This window comes from Notolabrus celidotus, chromosome 21, assembly GCF_009762535.1.
Source record: "Notolabrus celidotus isolate fNotCel1 chromosome 21, fNotCel1.pri, whole genome shotgun sequence".
NCBI classification, from domain to species: Eukaryota; Metazoa; Chordata; class Actinopteri; order Labriformes; family Labridae; genus Notolabrus; species Notolabrus celidotus.
This window is the reverse complement of record NC_048292.1, coordinates 27880102-27900312: the sequence shown is the minus strand read 5'-3', so window position 1 is coordinate 27900312 and position 20211 is coordinate 27880102. Positions and strand designations below refer to the sequence as shown.

The 20211-nt window shown below is 40.6% G+C and overlaps 1 protein-coding gene and 2 long non-coding RNA genes across 5 annotated transcripts; 2 read left to right on the top strand and 1 right to left on the bottom strand.

Moving 5' to 3' along the window:
- Nucleotides 1–2811: 2811 nt before the first annotated feature.
- On the bottom strand, nucleotides 2812–3530 carry LOC117805488. Its single transcript, XR_004629438.1, has 3 exons — nucleotides 3413–3530; nucleotides 3233–3324; nucleotides 2812–3153 (listed from the first exon to the last, which is right to left on the bottom strand). It is a non-coding gene; the product is annotated as an uncharacterized LOC117805488 (long non-coding RNA).
- Nucleotides 3531–9378: 5848 nt separating this feature from the next.
- On the top strand, nucleotides 9379–14408 carry LOC117804779. 3 transcript variants are annotated; one of them, XM_034673136.1, is made up of 2 exons: nucleotides 9379–9589; nucleotides 12842–14408. In XM_034673136.1, exon 2 carries the CDS (start codon nucleotides 12874–12876, stop codon nucleotides 13450–13452), a length of 579 nt encoding a protein of 192 aa, XP_034529027.1. In that variant the 5' UTR covers nucleotides 9379–9589; nucleotides 12842–12873; the 3' UTR covers nucleotides 13453–14408. The 3 variants fall into 3 exon arrangements, with proteins under 3 accessions (XP_034529027.1, XP_034529025.1, XP_034529026.1); XM_034673134.1 differs by lacking the exon at nucleotides 9379–9589 and adding an exon at nucleotides 10435–10705; XM_034673135.1 differs by lacking the exon at nucleotides 9379–9589 and adding an exon at nucleotides 10768–10967.
- Nucleotides 14409–17031: 2623 nt separating this feature from the next.
- On the top strand, nucleotides 17032–19188 carry LOC117804732. The gene is made up of 5 exons (XR_004629238.1): nucleotides 17032–17104; nucleotides 17212–17279; nucleotides 17384–17787; nucleotides 18312–18930; nucleotides 19049–19188. It is a non-coding gene; the product is annotated as an uncharacterized LOC117804732 (long non-coding RNA).
- Nucleotides 19189–20211: the final 1023 nt, after the last annotated feature.

Here is a 20211-nt window from a genome sequence, read left to right as displayed (position 1 = left end):
ACGAGCTTGAACAGAGTGTAGAACAAGACGAAGCAATGGACACTGTTAAAGAACTTTTGATATTCATGGAAGACAAGATGGCGGAGGCCAGCGAGGGAAGAGAGCAGGAATCACGCTACATGAAGGAGATGAAGTGAAAATATCTGGAGCTCCGACAGTCCCGCAAAGCCCTTGATGAGGAAATAAAAACCATTGTTGAAAAGTTGAACATACCAGAGAGTCCTCGAGTCAGTCCAGTCCAGAACCTGACTCCTGTTAAAGTGCCAGAAGTGACAATTCGCCGGGAGTTCAGGATTTGTGGCCAGATCGGTGAAGGAGGACAACATGATAAGTTGTCTTTCACCAACCTCATGGCCCGCGAGATAATATCAAATTATTTATAGAGCTGGCCCGACGGTATTTTGCACGCACCACTAAAACTACAAGTCCCACAATGCACTGCATGTCAATCTAGGGCCCGCACGCGAGAGCAGTTACCCTTCTCCGCTCATCATCAGCCTTATGAAGCGAGTCACCTGCAGTCAACTTTCAGCTATCCCTCTCCCCCAAAAATGGCGAAACAAAAGGTGGACTTTGAAAACAGGGGGGTTCAAGACAGGTGGGAGGCAGAGTATATGCATGTGAGTAACAGAGGAACTTTTGGGATTAAGATCAATGCATGGCACAACTACGGGGAAAGATCTCTTTGAAGAGGTATCCAGATGTGTAAATGAAATGAGGCTGCCTTGGGATAAACGTGAGGGACTGACGACGGATTGAGCGGCTGCAAAGTGCAGGCAAAAGAGTGGATTAGTGGGCAGGATCCGGGAGAAGATGCGGGAGGAAAACAGCGCAGGTGAGCTGACAGCTGATCACTGCATCATACATCAGGAATCACTGTGTGGCAAAGCCTTGAGAATGGAACATGTGATGAGCACCATAACACGAGCAGTTAACTTCATAAGAGCCAAAGGTTTAAATCAGCGCCAGTTCAAGTCTTTTCTGGAGGAGTTGGGTTCAGAATATGGTGACTTGCCCCATCACACAGAGGTGGAATATGGTGACTTGCCCCATCACACAGAGGTGCGATGGCTGAGTTGGGGAGAAGTGCTGTAAAGGTGTTTCGAGTTGCGTGAGGAGATCTGTCAGTTCATGGAGAGCAAAGGGAAAGACACAACAGAGCTCCGTGATACAAAGTTTCTGTGTGAAGTGGTGTTTCTGTGTGACATCACGAGCCACCTCAACGCGCTCATCCTGCAGCTTCAGGGGCGGGGCCGTGTGATCACAGACATGTACGCTGCAGTGAAGGCTTTTAAAACCAAGCTGCGTCTGTGGGAGACGCTGATGCTGCAAGAAAACTCGAGCCATTTTCCGTGCTGCCAAACTACCTGTGTGAACAACTGTTCTCTTTGATGAAGTTAAACAAAACATCTCACAGGAGTCGTCTTACTGATGAACACCTTCACTCAATCCTGAGGATTTCCTCAGCTCAGAGCCTGACCCCAAACATTGATGAATTTACATCCAAGATGAGATGCTGAGTATCTGGCTTAGAGTAATGTGCATCACAGAGCAGCCGACTGAGCTGAAATATGTTTCCTTTTTGCACTTTTTCTCACTACCACAGGGCATTTTTGTTTTTTCTTTGCAGAATTTTTTTTGTTAATGTTATTGGCCTGTAGAAAAATATTTTCATAGGAAATTAGTAAAGCTCATTCATTAGATAAGCTGCAGATTGAGCAATAAGAAATATATATTTTTCATTTTTTAAATATTTATAGGCAATAACTTAAGCTTTGCTAATTCAATGTTCAATATGTGCAATAAGTTCATTTTAATAAGTTTTGCAATAAAGATTAAACCAGTCCGGCCCTTGACTTGCACCGATTTTTTTATTTTGGCCCTCTGTGTATTTGAGTTTGACACCCCTGAGATAGAGGGTGGGCTCCGCAAGGGTCATGGTGAGTCAGAAGTCATTGAGGCTGTGATACGGGCCATTAGCCCAAGGTTAAAGCTTTGTGACATGCTAGAAATAAAGACTGATCTGACGTCTCAGCTTACAACAATATTAAAGGGACATTACAAGGAAGATGACACATCAGACCTGTACCAAAAACTGATCAGCATTTCCCAAGAGCCTAAAGAGTCAGCACAAGATTTTCTGTTCAGAGCTATTGAACTCAAAGACAGACTGCTTTTTGCATCCAAGGTAATCCATTACATTACAGTGCAGACCTAATCAAAAAGAAGTTCCTGAGGTCAGTTGGGACAGGACTGCTTAATGACAATATTAAATATCAGATTAAACCCCTACTGGATGACCCAGGTGTGACAGATGAAACCCTGATTGAAAAGATAACTGAGACGGAGAGGCTCAATAAGTTGAAAAGACACGGCACAAAGGTTACCAGAGTGAATGAGCTGCAGACAGCTAGCAACGCTTGGAATAGTTCGCATGGCTCCTCCTCACCTCAAAACACCAAGCCTGAGAGAGGCTCATCAGAACTTTCCAACGAAAAGACCAAAGTGTCTCACCCCCCGCCTGAGCCTGAAGTTCACTCTCTGGTAAGAGAACTTCAAACAGAGGTTGCTGAAATGAAACGATTGATGCATCACTCCAAGTGTACAGAGTCCAAAGACATTCGTAGGAGGGGCTGCAGGACCTGTCAGGACAAAGCAGAGGGAGAGAGCTGCAGCCACTGCTTCAAGTGTGGTCAGCATGGCCACATCTCCAGAGGATGCAGAGGGTTACGGCAGGTGCAGGACAACTCCAGAGAGTTGCTGCCAAGGGACCAGCAGGGTTCCAGCCATAACCATCAGAGTCCCGCCACTGCCACTACTGCCTACAGCAGGAGGGCATAGGCAAACAGCTCAAGATATGTGCAGGGTGTTCAGCCACAGTGTATTGCTCCAAAACATGTCAGAAGTGTCAATGGCAGGAAGACAAACCTCTATGTAGAGCAGTTAGGCTAGTTGAGCAACACTAAGCTGAGACAGACACACAAAATAATCATCTTCTACTGTTTTTTTCTGGGAGGGATGCCACTTAAAACAAGAATAAACAGAGGAGGGATATAAATAAATTACTGACAAGCTGGACAGTAGAAATCCTGGGTGGTGTCTGGCCACCCCATGCACCACGTGGTACCACCGGCCACATGCTGAGCATTCAATCTGAAAGAATAGGATGTAATAATTAGCTACAGCATCCTCAGCAATGCACTGTGTGTGAACTGTTGTGCAGGATGCCTACCCAGTGGTCCACTGTTGAGGTGTCTGCCTCCCCAGAGTTCCCCTCCGTTACGTTTTTTTCACCACACATGTGGCAGAGGTCTGTTAGGTTGTCTACAGAAAAAACAAATATATGTATCCAGGTTTAGTGGTGAATTAGGTAAAAGTCAGTGCCCTCTGAAAGTAACATCCAATTACTTACCTGAATCTTGAATAAGTCTGAAGGCCATTTCAGAGCGTGCGCAACTGATAGCTGCCTCATCCACAGACAGAGTCACAGGACAGTTGTTTAAGATAAGCTCTGCAATCTGTAATTGTACATTGCCATTATTATTGCCATGTATAACACTTCATATACCTGCAAGGGTGCAAATTCTAACCTTGCAAACAATGACTCCACAGTTTGTAGTGTCCTGCTGGTGGGGATGTGGCACAGTCTGGCACTTCCACCTGGACACGCAACCAGACTTTTTACGCATAAAAGCCCTGAAAGCAAAAATACAATTTTTCCACTTATGGCATCAAATTTTTAAACTGTTGCACATGCATAACAAATTAAATGCTATATTTAATTTTTTTTTACCTTGTTGCGCCGCAGCAGTGTTTGATTTGGGTTGAAGTAGCTTTGAACGGGTCCACAAATAGATAAGAGAAGATAAGAAGTCCTTTCATGGTCCCACAATGGGGAAATTCAAGTGTCCCAGTAGCAAAATAGACAGTGCAAAAAATATATAAAGCAAACAAGAGCCTATAAAGTAACAGTTATTAAAAAGTTATTAGCAATTTAAATTTAAATTAAGGAGGTAAAAATAAGCATATCTTATTGGTTATATAGTCTGACCACTGCAGGAAGAAAAGACCTGCGGTATCTCTCTGTGAGACACCGCGGGTGAAGAAGTCTGTCACTGAACGAGCTACTTAGTGTTGTTATGGTCTCCTGGAGGGGGTGTGACATGTTGACCATCAGAGAAGATAGCTTTGCTATCATCCTCCTGTCAGCCACCACCTCCACAGAGTCCAGCGGGCAGCCCAGGACAGAGCTGGCCTTCTTCACCAGTCTGTTCAGCTTCTTCCTGTCAGCAGCAAAGATGCTGCTTCCCTAGCAGACCACTCCAAAGAAGATGGCTGATGCCACCACAGAGTCAAAGAAGGACTTCAGATGAGCCCCCTCCACACCAAAAGACCTGAGTGGGTGACTGATCAAATCTGTTGAAGAAAATGTTCAGGTCGTTCACCCACTTTAGATCCCCCCTCAGTCTGGGTGTCCTTGTACCCAGTGATGGTTTTCAGGCCCCTCCAGACTCCACTGACATTGTTCTACTGCAGCTGTTCCTCCATCTTCCTCTTGTACTGTTTTTTGCCCTCCCTGATCTTCCTCCTCAGCTCCCTCTGAACAGTTTTCAGCTCCTCTTTGTTGCCTTACCAAAAGGCTCTCTTTTTGTCCTTAAGCAGGGCCTTAATGTCAGGTGTAATCCAGGGCTTGTTGTTAGGGAAACACCGTATAGTCTTGGTGGATACGATGTTATCCACACAGAAGTTGATATAATCCGTTATGCAGTCAGTGAGGCAGTTCATATCCTCCCCATGAGGGTCATGAGTTCTTCCCACAGAGTTGTTTCAAAACAGTCTTTCAGAGCCCAAAGAGAGGTTCCTGCCCTCCTTTGGATAAATCACCTATAGCAGACAGGACGCTTTAACAAAACTTCCATTGAGAAAAATGTATACTGTATACCAGTAATTAGGATGCTCTTACCACAAGGGTTCAGTGTCCATTTTTGCAGACAGCCCCAGCAAGGGTATCCCACTCTGTGGGGTCTAGCTGCAAGTGATCATTTTGTCATTTTAGAATACTGCAATTGGAACAGACACCGATAAGAGGAAGTATACCCTTAACTTTTTCATCACCCTGAAGGTGCCATCCCAAATGGCGGTCATTTGAAAGGTGTCTATTATCTGCACAAGTCCTGGCGCTCCTTTTGCAGCCACTGTCAGGTAAGCATTTACGATCTACACACACAAAAATATGAAAACAATTTCAAATTGCCTGCAAAAATCTGAAACAACTTAAATCCAGAATTACCTGGCTCTCTAGCTCCCGCCCAGGTGCGAGACCCTTTATGTTGGATGTCAGCATTTTGCATGGCCCCACCTTTGACCACAGGACCTCCCCACTCATGGCCCAAATGTCTTCTGGAGCTGCAAATTGGAAACATTTTAGTCACTGAAGGTTTACATGGGAAAGAAAATGTTTGATAACGGTTGTGTACTTTTATGGCCAGGGAGACTCTCCCCTCGAGGCAAGGCTGGAGGGTCAGAGGACACGCTGGTTTCTAAAACACGGGGGCTGGAGCAGCAAGGTCCTGTCGGGGACAGGGATGTATCTCATTGCTTCTGCAATTTCCCCGGTACGCTCTCCTCTTGCTCAATATATCTGCAGAGCTGGTCCAGATTTGCCACTTTTCTGACCTCCTCCAGTTCTAAGGTCATAATTTTATTTTGGATGCTGGAGATCCTGAAGGGACCGAGCATATCTGGGGCCGCCGTATTCTCTCCTTTACTTTTGTGTGAGATGTTTCGATGTGCTTTTTGACCTGCTGGTACACTGTCTCTCGGTCCTCAAGTCCCTTGAATGGGTCTTCCTTCAGAACAAGCTCTTCTGCCCTTTCTGTTGTAACCTGACGTGAAAAAACACAGAGTGATGTTGCATTGTTGAATGAACAGGACAACAGTAGCTAACCCCAACTCCAAAAAAGAAGAAGTCACTTACCGAGTAGCCGACTGGCACCTCTGACGGGTATCTGGCCTCCCTCAAGTTTATTGAGAGACCTGAAATGTGCCACACATTACATAACAGCTTGTGATTTTATGCAAGTGGTGTATTCCTTTGAGCTTGTATTGCAAAGACTTGTGATATTTGTATGATGCTGTTGAAAAGTTACCTTTGAATTGTCCCGTTGAGCTTCTCAACCAGGCCCTTTGTTTGGGGGTGGTATGGTGAACAGAAACTCCTCATTATGCTGAGCGCTTTGCAAAGCTTTGAGTTGACCTGAAATTCAACAAAAAAACAACATTTGTATAAACACAGAAGTATAGGCAACAAGTACTGATTACTGGCATTCAAAATGAAAACTTACCTTGTATCACAAAATTTGAAGCTCTTCTTTTTATGCCATACCTCTGTTGCTATGTCAGACCCTCTGGTAATATGTTGTGAACTTTAAAGTTCACTATTTCACTCACAAGTGATGAGTCCATGTCTTCTTTCCTCAATAGTGCTTACCTACTCCAACACGGCTCTGAGATTTCTGACGTCTTATATAGGTGTTCAATTTTGTTTGGTGCTGATGACTTAATGTGGCAAAGGCTGTGATCACACCAGATTTTTCGATTAAAATGAAGACTTGCTACCTCATTCGTTTTCAGTGGTAAAATTTTCTTTACCTTGCTAAACAAGAAAAAGCTGCAAAATGCTAAGGACAAGATAGCCAAGAACAAAACTGATATCTCTATAACACTTCTGAATAACCATACAACCTGTACAAACACAAATTAGATAAAGGTTTTGACCTATACAGTACTTCTCCCTTGATGCAATGACATTTCTTCCTGTCTGCCATTATCACTCCCATCACTGAGGTCTTCTGGGTCCTGATAGTGGAGCTCACTTTCACTTGGGGAAAGTGGCGCTGTACGCACTAAAATATATGAACAAAAGAAGGATATGTATATATTTATATATGTACACCAATATCAACAAATTAAGGCATATATTTATGTATTTTTTCTGACACATTTATATCATGACAGTTGAGAAAACTTTCCTTTTCACAATGGCAACAATGCCATTTTGTACTCTGAAACATCAGGGACAATATACACATTTAAGTTCTTGCAATGAGAAAATAACTGGCAATTATCTACCTATCAAGAAAACAAATAAGATTCTAATTACAATGTCGACCAACAGGAAAAATCAACATTCATCAAACACACCTTTTCTCCTCTGCCTGGCTGGACTTTCAAAGTCAGACAGCTCTTCAGGTTCCTGTATGGGGGGGGGACGACACAGAGATACTTATTGTATATATTTCTATCCGCCTTCGATTGATATATTGTTATCTATCAATCTATCAATGTTGCAGGATAGAGGAATTGAGAGTTATACAGTTTAACATTGACATCTGCTGAACATTGTAAGACATGTTTTACCTGGGCAGGTTTGTAGATTCTTGCCATTATGTACAGACAGGTGCTGGAGGAAATCGAGCAAACTTCTCCCCCCCCCCATGAAAAATTGTTTGACACATTTGGTTTCATTAACCTTTTAGATCCCCGGATTGTACTCAAGTATTGAAATGGAAAAGACTGGCCCATGGGTAATGCAAATGTCTTTTTGAATATGGCAGTTATTTCCTCTTGAAGTTGTGTTTCACACCAGTCAGATGTAAAGGAGATCTTTCCTATGAGGCCATCTCGTGCCAATTTAGTTCTGGAGTCCCCTCTTGGTATACCGAACATTGATTGAGGAGAAAAAGGCAAGCACACAATATATCTCTGGTGTAATGTTTGCAGGCCTTGCTTTTCCTCACAAAATGTGGGCATGCAGCTTGTCTCGGAAATGATGGAAGGGGAACCTATAATAAGGAAAAATATAAACCCAAACAGAGACATACATTACCAGACGTCCATAGCAAGTGCTGGTTTGGAAACAAATACATTTTCAAAAAATATCTTGTAAATACTCTCTTTAGATTGCCAATGTTTTAAAGTAAAAAATGTAATGACTGAATGAAAACTTACAGAATGATCATTCAGTGTGGGGAAATTTGATCCTGGTGTCAATGGAGTTGAGTTACTGGTGCCCTGAGGAGTAATAAAATACAAATTAATGACATTTGCCGTTATTATGTTGTGTCAAATATGTTACACTGGTGAAAATGACAATAAATCATTTATTAACATAATCTAACTATGAGTATGAAAACCTACCGCGCGTTGTGTTGTCAAGGTGGAGACACGGGATGTTCCTGGTCCAGGTGCGGTACTGGCAGAACCCTGGGGGGCATTTATGTTTTAACTGCATTAAAAACACTTTTTGTGTGTGTGTGTGTGTGTGTGTGTGTGTGTGTGTGTGGGGGGGGGGGGGGGGGGGTAATGTGCCTATCACCAACTAAATATATAAAATAAAATGAGGGGACATCGTTCGTCATCTAACAAACCTGACCCATTTTGGCTAGCTTGATATGCATGATAACACCATAGGCTAACACTGAACACAGTCCATCCCACATAGCTTCAAAAGGAAACTTACCGAACGATGTGGTTGTTGTGTGGTCGTCGCTGCCGCCGAGGGTACATTGTGGAAACTCCGAATGGCGTCCAAAACAGCTCTTCCATTTTTTTCTGCCACCTCTGACGACATTTTCCACAGTGGCTGGTCCCACTAACAGTCCGTCCAAGTCAGTCCTGACTCTCCTGACAGACTATGGTTGACAGCGATATCTGTATCGCTTTCTGAAGCTTTTCTTTTGGTACTTCCGCTCAGCAGCAGTGTGAATTTGCATATCAGCTAAATATTTAGGATCACAGAGCAACATTTAGCATTTAGATTTATATTTAACATTTAGATTTATATTTAACATTTATATTTAACGATGAACATTTAGATTTAACTTTTAACATTTAGATTTAACTTTTAACATTTAGATTTAACTTTTAACATTTAGATTTATATTCAACATTTAGATTTAGATGTAACATTTAGATTTAGATTTAACATTTAGATTTAGATTTAACATTTAGATTTAACAGTGATTTTAACTCAATATATTTTTCACAACAAAATTAAATGTGAAGAAAATCAAAAATATTCCTCTAAATGTGATTAAAAAAAAGTGACTTTTAAAAATGCACTCTGAATTTTCAGGACATTTTGGAGCTAAATGTGGAGAATTGTAGCTGTTATTTTCAGTGTGCACAACTTTACAAATGGCGCTCCATATGCATGCACCTGTAGAAAAAATTGGAGGGGGGGGATCTCCCGACCAATGTAAAAATCAAACCTACGCCCTTGGGTCGAGCTCACTGGAGCCTTGGGTTTAGCCCCGAGCCGTAGCCAGCGGTCCTCGGGAGCCTTGCCTGGGGCAGGAAGAGGAGCAGCGGCGTGAGCAACAGCCGGTGGTGTGGACGCTGTGGCCCGTGAAGTGTAGGGTGCCGTGTCATTCAGCTCATCGGCTCTGGAGGTGTCTGATGCAGGGCCGAAGAGGATTGTGTCGATGTACTTCTCGGATTCTTGGATTTTGTAGAGTGTGGATATTCTTTGCTCCAACTCGAGGATGATCTGGTCAAGACTGACACAGCTCTGGCAGCTAGAGGCGAGGTTTGTTTCTTCAATAACCAATTATCCAGGGAGTTGATTATTGAAACCCCACGTGCAGTAAAAGGTATAGTTAGAAGCAATTGGAGTCTGAAAAGTGCAGCGTAGAGACAGTTGTGTAAAACCGGTTAAAAGTTAGTTCAGGACAGAGCACTTGGCGGCTGAGACGCATCTCCAACTGTATTATATTAATTATTATTAATTATTTATACAAAGACCCACTGTATCATACTGATTAATGATATATAAATCAACTGTATCATACTCATTAATGATATATAAATCAACTGTATATTATTATTTATACAAAGACCCACTGTATCATACTCATTAATGATATATAAATCAACTGTATCATACTGATTAATGATATATAAATCGTCTGTATTATATTAATTATTTATGCAAAGACCCACTGTATCATACTGATTAATGATATATAAATCGTCTGTATTATATTATTATTTATACAAAGACCCACTGTATCAAACTCATTAATGATATATAAATCCACTTTATTATATTGATTAATTATATAAATATATATCATGTTGAATTGTTACAAATTTAAGTTTCAGTGTGATCTATGAAAAAAAAAAGTTATTATTGTATTTTTTTTTACACTACTTTGTCAATAACTGAAGTGTTCATGCCAATAAAGCAATCTGAACTGAACTCATACTTTGATCTAGTTTATCTTAAACATGTGAAGAATGTTCCCAACATAGTGTTATGAGAAGGTAAGTATGGGCTAAAGTATAACTGCTTGAATTAAATGAATATATAAAATAATACCAGTTTGCTAACATCTACACCTGACTGTAAGTTGACCTCCTGTAACCCCACCACTAACGTTCCACTGGTTGTCATGGTGACAGGAGGGCCGTATCTTTTTGAAGGACACAGTTTCTCTTTCTGAGTTGTTGGAAAGTTGAATGTTGGTCGTTTTAAAACACGGACTGAATCGTTCAGCAGTAAAACCCTGAGTTAAAGTTGAACTGAGGACATCTGCAGGAAACAGCTGTTGAAGTGTCGTAAACATGCCCCACCCCGCCGGGTTACGTCGTGAGAAGTACCTGCTGAGCACCGGCATCGTGCGCGTGCTCGATGAACGCTATGGTAAAATAAAGTAGCCTCCAAAATACTTGTTCCTTACTTCTCCTTTATAGAAATCATGTGAGCATAATAACATGTCAGATAACACACCTAGCATTACAGAACATGGTTTTATATGAAGAAGTTCTTTCATTGGGACTGTGTGAAATATAGCCTAGCTAAAAGTGTGTCAATAATTAGCTTCAAACTTAGCAATCAAACTTTGTACAGAGTCAGAAAGTGTCATTCTGACGGATTAAAGTATTGTTCTAACTTATTGACTTCAGTAAGTGATACTTTAATGTTCACTCCAGCCTCTCTTACTGTCATGAGGCCAAACTAGAGGGACATATACATCATTGTCATTTCAATCATGTGTCATGGCATGGCCCTTACTGCTGCACCACTATGTTCTAAATGATGATACAACTCAACTGAACTCCTTTTTATTTATATATCACCTTTCATACATTCAAGCATGCAGCCCAAAGTGCTCCACAAAAGAACAGAGACAGAAAAGAACAGAATAGATCTATTGCTGTTGTTTTGATCTTTCTCTCAGTTAATGGACATTTTAAAGAGATTTGTTGTCACAGCTGTGTGATTTGTGACTGTGTTGAAAAGATGAAAAGCAAACATTTAGATTTTTAACTTTACCCTTTTTCCTTGAGCCTCTTCTTTTTTGGGGAGGGGGATTAATACAGCATTTTTATTAAGAATTTTCAGTCATTTCAAAAAAATAAAATCATGATGATCAAATCAATAAAATAAAATAAGAAAACTAAAATAATATGAAAATAAAATATGATATAATAACAAAGAATAGAATAAGTAAATGATGCTAAAACAATGGTCATAGTGGTAATAATGCAGTCCAGGGCTAAATGGAAATGACTCAAAGTTAAAAGCCAGATCAAACTGACTTTACTCATTTATTTACTTTAGTTCAAGACCAGACATTTTTGGAGGATTTGTTTACAGTTGAATGATAAAGTTGGATTTAAAGTTGCGCTATGCAAATCTGTATCTTAGACATGTACTTACACACTGTAAAAAGGGTAGCTTAAATATAGGGTAAAAAAACTTAATTCAAGGTGAAAATTTCTTAAAACTAGTGAAATGATCTGTCCATGCAGTGAGTTAATTCTACTTGATAAGAAATGTTAAAATGAGATTGTTAAATCTAGAAATAAGCAGACTCTGAAACATATTAAAAGGGTTGAAATAAGTAGAATATGATGATTTTTAGCTCAAACTACTTAAAAACAAACTTCCTACAGCACAGTTAGAAGTGAAATATACTGAATATAAGCAAAGAAAATCTCATGTATTTATTTTGTATACTTAATTTGAGCAAATTAAGGCCTGGGGAAGAAAAACATCAATTTAAGTAAAAAATGACTCACTATTAGAAAACTCTGATTACACTGTTTCTTGATATAAGCTGACTCATCTTAAAATAAACCCTAACCCATCTTAAAACTAAAATCTTTAAACCAGGTCTTATTCTTAGAATATACCTCTGAAATGTTTCTACAGAAACCACAACAGCAAACTGGATTACTGGCAACATTTAATACATGTCAGGATTAACAACATATAACATCAAGAACACTTTAATAGTGGCTCAGGGTTGATGGATACTGAATCAACAGTCTTTAGAGCCAAACTAAAACAGATATATCACCATACAGCAGAACTATGAGCATCAATAAGATACAAGCTGAACTGTGTCTTGAAGAGATGCCTCATGTGTTATTCTTAAATCAACTTGAAGTTGTTACTCAATCTTGAAACAAGTTTTATTTTGATGAGACTTTAGGTGAGACAACCAATGTAGCTTATTTTAACAGTCATTCACTCAATTTAAGATTCCCAGACTAACTGAGACAAAAAAGACATGTTCATAATCAATTTAAGATTCAACCATACATCCAAAGATTAAAAACAAGTAAAGAACTCTAAAAACAAGGTCCTTCATCTAACATGTCTCAATCTAAGAAGTAAAATCTTGGCAGGTGATGAATTATTTGAAGTGCAGCACTGACTGTCATCACTCTCATGTATTCACAGCTATCTAGACATTTTTATCCAGACTTAAATGACTCCAGTCATGTCCAAAGTTACCTAACAAATGTTTTCCTTTTTCTTTTCTTTTAGTGGAGCTCCCAAGGCCAGGACCAGTTCTTCAAATGCTTGTTACAAACTTGAGGAACCGGCCTCTGTGCAGCTCAGACACTGAGGTCTTGAGTCACTCCATGTTGAGCCTTTACCACGACCTGGTCACCGGTTCAAAGGACTTCCCTATGATTCAGGCCGAAGTGTTCCTTCGTGTCAACTTGTTGACCACACCCTTTGGCGAGCTGGACGTGAGAGAGAACACCAGACCAATGGATGGACCAGATGGTGTGATGGTGCCTCCTGCAGGCTCTGGCTCTCCCCCTCCGAACATGCAGACTCCAGTTCTTCCTGAGAGGACGGACCTTGGGACCCTGATGGCCGACCCTGATAACTGCGTCACTTTCACGAAGATTGATGACCGAACTATCAGCAGAGTCATCTCCACTGTGTTCGACGCTGATGGCACTGAGCTGACCAACCGCTGGAGAGTAACCACCTACAGCCAGGATGGACACCTTCTCATGTCAGTCCTCTGTGGGTTTGTCAGAAAGTCTGCAAGGTATGCGTATACTCCACAGACACAGAAGAAGAGGAAGAGGGATTCAGAGGAAGAGAGCCAGTCTCCACCAAAGAAACACTTGAGACTGTGATGAAGTGCTGAAGCTCTGATCTATCCAATGTTGATTCAGCATCTGGCAGGTCCACCATCTAGATTATTGTGAAGACTGGGGGCTGGTCTTTGCGTCTGGCAGGACCAGCACCAATCCAGTGGTCTTCTACTTTGGCACATGTACCCACAAGAAGAACATGTCTGACTGTGGGTTACATATTGTACATATGTATATAGTTTATTCCATCATGGTGGATGTTCTCAGGTCAGTGTTTTTGGTGCGTCTTGCACCTTTCTTTCTTTCTTGGAGCTGGCCTGTGTGTCCAACATGGTGGCAACTTTGAGGGAGGTTTTGAGGACTGTGACTCTTTTTGAAGAAATTGGACTCATTACAAAATTCAGACTGAAGGTAAAGACAGAAATAAAAGGATATATGCAGCAACTATTTAAAAAAAATTACAAAACAAGACAGCCAAGAGGACTGTAGATCCAGCAAAGAAAATACAAGAGGATGAAACAAAGAGGTCTAAAGAAGAAGCAGGAAAACACAGGAACAAGAGCTTTTGGTGTGTCCTTTGTGGATTCAGCATCTGGCAGGTTAATCAGGTGGAGTATCCTGACCCCTGAGGGCTGGTCTTTGCGTCTTGCAGGACCAACACCCATCCAGTGGTCTTCTACCTGGGCCCATGTACACCTGCTGAGGGTGACATAATGTAAATAGTTTATTCCATCATGGTGGTGGGACACAGGTCAGTGTTTTTGGTGCGTCTTGCACCTTTCTTTATTTCTTGGAGCTGGCCTGTGTGTCCAACATGGTGGCAACTTCAAGTTAACTTTGGGAATGGTGACTTTTTGTGAATGAATCTGGACTCATCAGAAGCAGCTTTAGCCTCAAATTTCACCTCAAGAAAGGAATGAAAGGATATATTACAAAACAACAAAGAGACAACTACAATACTCATCCAACAAAGAGAGGAAGAGGATGAGGACGATGAGGCTGCCAGAAGAATACAGAAACAATTAAAGCCGCAAGCGGCGATGTGCGGGCCCTCGTTCAAGCACCGCCTGATGTGCGCGAGTCCCAGATGTGCACCACCGCCTGATTTAAGCCACCGCCTGATGTGCTGCAGGTGTTGCTGTGCTGCCGAGGCTGAAACTGTGAGCTTACCTGTGCAGTTATCAGCATAGTGTACATTGCAGTACCACCTGTCACCAGTAGGTGCTGCTGTGTCTTGAATTATGTTCTGAAGGATTGTTCATCACAGATCATTATAGAAAGAGTTGTGATCACAAGCATGTTAAAAACATGTTCTGAGAGTAAATACTGCTTGTGTCCAATAGGTGGCGCTATTCATATGACAAACATGTGTATATAGATGAGTTCAGGCTGGGCCCATGATGAAACATGTCAAATTTGGAAGAGATCGGGTATTGTATGTAAATGTCAGTACCATGTATTTCCTGTGGGTGGCGCTATGGCTGTAGTAGATAAATGAGTCCATAGGTGTGTTGAGGGATGGACCCTGATCATGTGTATGTAACTTCAAACAGATTGAACACTGTATGAAGGAGCTATAAGTACTTCCTGTTTCATGGCGAGACATCAGAGTTTGAGGCGTGGCCACGCCCACATCCATTGACTTAGAGAAATTCTGTCTGATGACTTTTGATCGTCAATGTGTCTGCTTCAAAATGTGCGTGGTTGGGAGTTGATCGGAGCAAAATTGTAGGAGCTATTTACATAAATACATACTTTAGAGGTTGAAAAAATGTACTCAAAGTTTAGCGCGGTGCCACGCCCACAAAAATTGAGTTAGAGAAATTCTGTCTGATATCGTTTGATCGTTAATCTGTCCACTCCAAAATGTGCGTGGTTGGGAGTTGGTGGGACCAAGACTGTAGGAGGAGTTCGAAGAAATACATACCCAAAATAATGGGGTAAAAAACAGAAAATTCAAAATGGCCGACTTCCTGTTGGGATTTCACCACGACGTTAAGAGGATTTTTTGTAGGTCTTGGCATGACACCTTCCCAAAAAAAATTTCATGCATGCATGTTGAACCGTCGTGAGGGGCTGGCCCTCCGAAATTTTCAAATTCAAGGGGGCGCTGTTTAGCCATTTTGGGGAATTTTTTTTCGGGACCACCAAAATGTCGAAATTTTCGCCAGGCCTGGTGCATGTGCAGCGGTTGGGGACTTTTGCACCGCGTTATGGCAAGCACATTGGGGTTTGAAACGGCGTAATAAAGAAGAATAATAATAATTAAAGCCGCAAGCGGCGATGTGCGGGCCCTCGTTCAAGCACCGCCTGATGTGCGCGAGTCCCTGATGTGCACTACCGCCTGATGTAAGCCACCGCCTGCTGCAGGTGTTGCTGTGCTGCCTAGGCTGAAACTGTGAGCTTACATGTGCAGTTATCAGCATAGTGTACATTGCAGCACCACCTGTCACCAGTAGGTGCTGCCGTGTCTTTAATTATGTTCTGAAGGATTGTTCATCACAGATCATTATAGAAAGAGTTGGGATCACAAGCATGTTAAAAACATGTTCTGAGAGTAAATACTGCTTGTGTCCATTAGGTGGCGCTATTCATATGACAAACATGTGTATGTATATGAGTTCAGGCTGGGCCCATGATGAAACATGTCAAATTTGGAAGAGATCGGAGATTGTATGTAAATGTCAGTACCATGTATTTCCTGTGGGTGGCGCTATGGCTGTAGTAGATAAATGAGTCCATAGGTGTGTTGAGGGATGGACCCTGATCATGTGTATGTAACTTCAAACAAATTGAACACTGTATGAAGGAGCTATAAGTACTTCCTGTTTCATGGCGAGACATCAGAGTTTGAGGCGTGGCCACGCCCACACCGATTGACTTGGAGAAATTCTGTCTGATGACTTTTGATCGTCAATGTGTCTGCTTCAAAATGTGCGTGGTTGGGAGTTGATCGGAGCAAAATTGTAGGAGCTATTTACATAAATACATACTTTAGCGGTTGAAAAAATGTACTCCAAGTTTAGCGAAGTGCCACGCCCACAAAAATTGACGTAGAGAAATTCTGTCCGATATCGTTTGATTGTTAATCTGTCCACTCCAGAATGTGCGTGGTTGGGAGTTGGTGGGAGCAAAATTGTAGGAGGAGTTCGAACAAATACATACCCAAAATAAAGGGGTCAAAAACAGAAAAATCAAAATGGCCGACTTCCTGTTGGGATTTCACCACGACGTTAAGAGGCTTTTTTGTAGATCTTGGCATGACACCTTACCAAAAAAAATGTCATGCATGCATGTTGAACCGTCGTGAGGGGCTGGCCCTCCGAAATTTTCAAATTCAAGGGGGCGCCGTTTAGCCATTTTGGGGATTTTTTTTTCGGGACCACCAAAATGTCGAAATTTTCACCAGGCCTGGTGCATGTGCAGCGGTTGGGGACTTTTGCACCGCGTTAAGGCAAGCACATTGGGGTTTGAAAAGTCGGGAGAAACAAAAATAATAATAATAATAATAATCCTTAGGGTTTCAATAGGGCCTCGCCGACAATTGTCGGTGCTCGGGCCCTAATAATAATCACTCGGGTTACAAGAGGGCCTCGCCGACATTGTCGGTGCTCGGGCCCTAACAAGAAAGAAGCTGGTGATGATGTTAACCTCTCCTACACTCCTCTTCCAGTAAACTAGAGCAGCCAGTCAGGTAAGAAGGGACACATACACTATATATAAACTCTACACATAAACATACATATACATTTACTGCACATATGGCATCATGTTCTGACTCATGTGCAATTTGTCTTATAGAAAAATAAGAGGAGTCCAATCAACAAGAAAAGAAACAGCAGACTTTGTGATTCCATTCATTTAAAAAAGTATGTTTTTTTATTGATTTCAAGTATTTTTTTCTCCAGTTTGTCAAATCTAGAAGAAGTTGTTTGTTGACTGTCAGATACCTTGTCTATCATTTGTCTTTTAGAGAGAGGACGCTAAAAGACATGAGGACACCTTGGTTCAAAGACAAGACGAGACCAGAGTCTTTGGACCAGGACATCATACTCAGTGACTCTCTTTAAATACAAAGATAAGTATAGATTTATTCAGTTCTTCATCAGTGTTTCAAAATGTTAAATTTAGGTGTGAAACATTATTTTTACAGGACAAGTTAAAATGGTATTCTATAAACATTATTCAAAATTGATGATCTGTTTTATTAGATTTGATGTAATTTCATCACCAATCAACAGTTGTAACATTTAAACTGTATGGAATAAGTTGTTGACTTTTATCCTGCCTTGTCTGTTTGTCTCCATTGTGTCCATTATATCCAGTAAAGACCAGCAGCCTTAGACGTCCCCCTGATCTGCTGCACCAGCATTCATTGTAAACCACATTTAAAAAAAAGATGAGTATATACTTTTAAATCTGATTCTGTCTGAAAACATATTTGAAGAGTTCATTTGCAAAAACAGTTAACTCACTTTTGAAAAATTAAAAAAAATATTTCAAACAACATATTTTTTCTAATACTAGCTTTTTGTTTGATCAATCAACTGAGGTTGGGTGGCTTTGACTAAGTCAAAATGACTTTACTAATCAGAGATATCTTGAAAATGTAACTTTATTAGGAAATATGTTTTTTGAAAATTTATAAAAAACGGAGTTATCTGTTTTTGCAAATTAACTCTTCATTTGTATTTAGAGGTAAAAATGTAAAAGTGATACTCACTGCACCTTTTTTCTGAATGTATTGTTGTTCACACACATCTGTCTCATATGTCTTAGAAAAGCAAGGAAGCTCAGGAAGCTGAGTCCATGACAGAGGGAAAGCAGACTGGAGAGCTTTTTAAACCATTGACTAAGTTGTTAACTGATGTTCTGCCTTGTCCGTTTGTATTCATTTTCAGCAAAGACAAGCCGTCTTAGATGTCCCCCTGAACTGCTGCACCAGCATTCATTGTAAACCACATTTAAAAAAAGATGAGTATATACTTTTACATCTGATTCTGTCTGAAAACATATTTGAAGAGTTCATTTGCAAAAACAGTTAACTCACTTTTGAAAAAGTAAAAAAATATTTCAAAAAACATATTTTTTCTAATACTAGCTTTTGGTTTGATCAATCAACTGAGGTTGGGTGGCTTTGACTAAGTCAAAATGACTTCACTAATCAAGAAATAGGTTTTTTGAAAAGTTATAAAAATGGAGTTATCTGTTTTTGCAAATTAACTCTTCATTTGTATTTAGAGGTAAAAATGTAAAAGTGATACACACTGCACCTTTTTTCTGAACGTATTGTTGTTCACACACATCTGTCTCATATGTCTTAGAAAAGCAAGGAAGCTCAGGAAGCTGAGTCCATGACAGAGGGAAAGCAGACTGGAGAGCTTTTTAAACCATTGACTAAGTTGTTAACTGATGTTCTGCCTTGTCCGTTTGTATTCATTTTCAGCAAAGACAAGCCGTCTTAGATGTCCCCCTGAACTGCTGCACAAGCATTCAATGTAAACCCACATTTAAAAAAAGGTAAGCATACTGTATATTTCTAGAGTTTTTATCAGGACTTGAATAATGAATTATCAAGACATCCCATGAAAGATCTGATCCGAGGGAGAATTTATGTGTGATGTCATTTTTACAACAGAACGTGGAAGAGAAGTCCAGAGACAGAAGGACAGGAGACAGCATGCAGTTCCCCCCACCCCCCAATCTGCACCAGATCATGCATTATGCTTCTGCTTTTGCAGTCATATGAAATAAATGGTTACACACTGTTCATTTAAACCTGGTTATTTGTCATGATGTCAAATCAGTCATCAGGTGATCCTTAGCTGCAAATCACAAGGAAAAAAAGGTTGATGATTTGAAATCATGGGTTGGAGGATGTTGGAGTTGAATGATTGAAACATTTAAAGTTATACAGTTGTAGAAAAGTCTTGGTGGCATCACTGAAATTCAGTATGTCTTACTGACAAAGTGAGGTTAAAGTAGAATTGAAGTATTAACAGAAAAGGATGTTAAACATTTGTGTTTGGTTCAAGGGACTTCATGTTCTCTAAAGTGATACAGTAAGGGAACTTTGAGGACGTAACAGTTGTTTGGTTTTCAGCTTTTCCCAAACTAAACAGTCCCAGTGAAAATACTTTGACATGAACACTGGTCTTTACTGCCCTCTAGTGGATTTAGTCAGTAAAACATTGTGAACACTGAAAGATCAAACCAAAGACAAAGTTATATTAAGTATTCAAATATAAGAATTAACGTCCAGATCATCCACAGCGCTGTCTGAGCTGCTCTTTTAAGGTTTTGAAACACTTCAATTAAAAGGAGTCAAATCTGGACATAATATTTATCATAACTACTGACTTACAAAGACTATTCAGTTTCTCAAAAGAAACAAAGTTAGTGTACTCAGGGAGGTAATGTGGGAAACTCCAGGTAGAAGCCAGTCTTGAAGAATAATGCGAAAAAGCTCTTTGGAAAAAAGGGGAAACCTTGGGGGCTGTCATCAGGCACACCAGCTGGAGTCCAGGAAAGGGTTAAAAAGCCTTTAATTCAATCAGGGTGTAAGTATGAACAGGTAGTGCGCAGAAAAAGGCAACCGGTTTGGACCCTCACTGGGTCTTCATCAGGGCGTGGTGAATATTTAGTCTTTCTGGGATAATCTAGTGCAGAGAAGTTTTAGTATATATTTGTTAAGGTCAAATGATTTGTTACTTTAAAGAATAAACATCCCTTCCAGTCTTGAGATAATGTTTGTTGTGATTTGGCGCTGTATAAATAAAGATCGATTGATCAAACAAATGT

What these genes read in the sequence shown, in the direction of transcription:
- LOC117804779 (XM_034673134.1), top strand. Translation starts at nt 10,627, where the DNA reads ATGCCCCACCCCGCCGGGTTACGTCGTGAGAAGTACCTGCTGAGCACC. An exon ending in CGTGCTCGATGAACGCTATG is followed by an intron (nt 10,706 to 12,841) that starts GTAAAATAAAGT and finishes CTTTTCTTTTAG; the next exon opens with TGGAGCTCCCAAGGCCAGGA.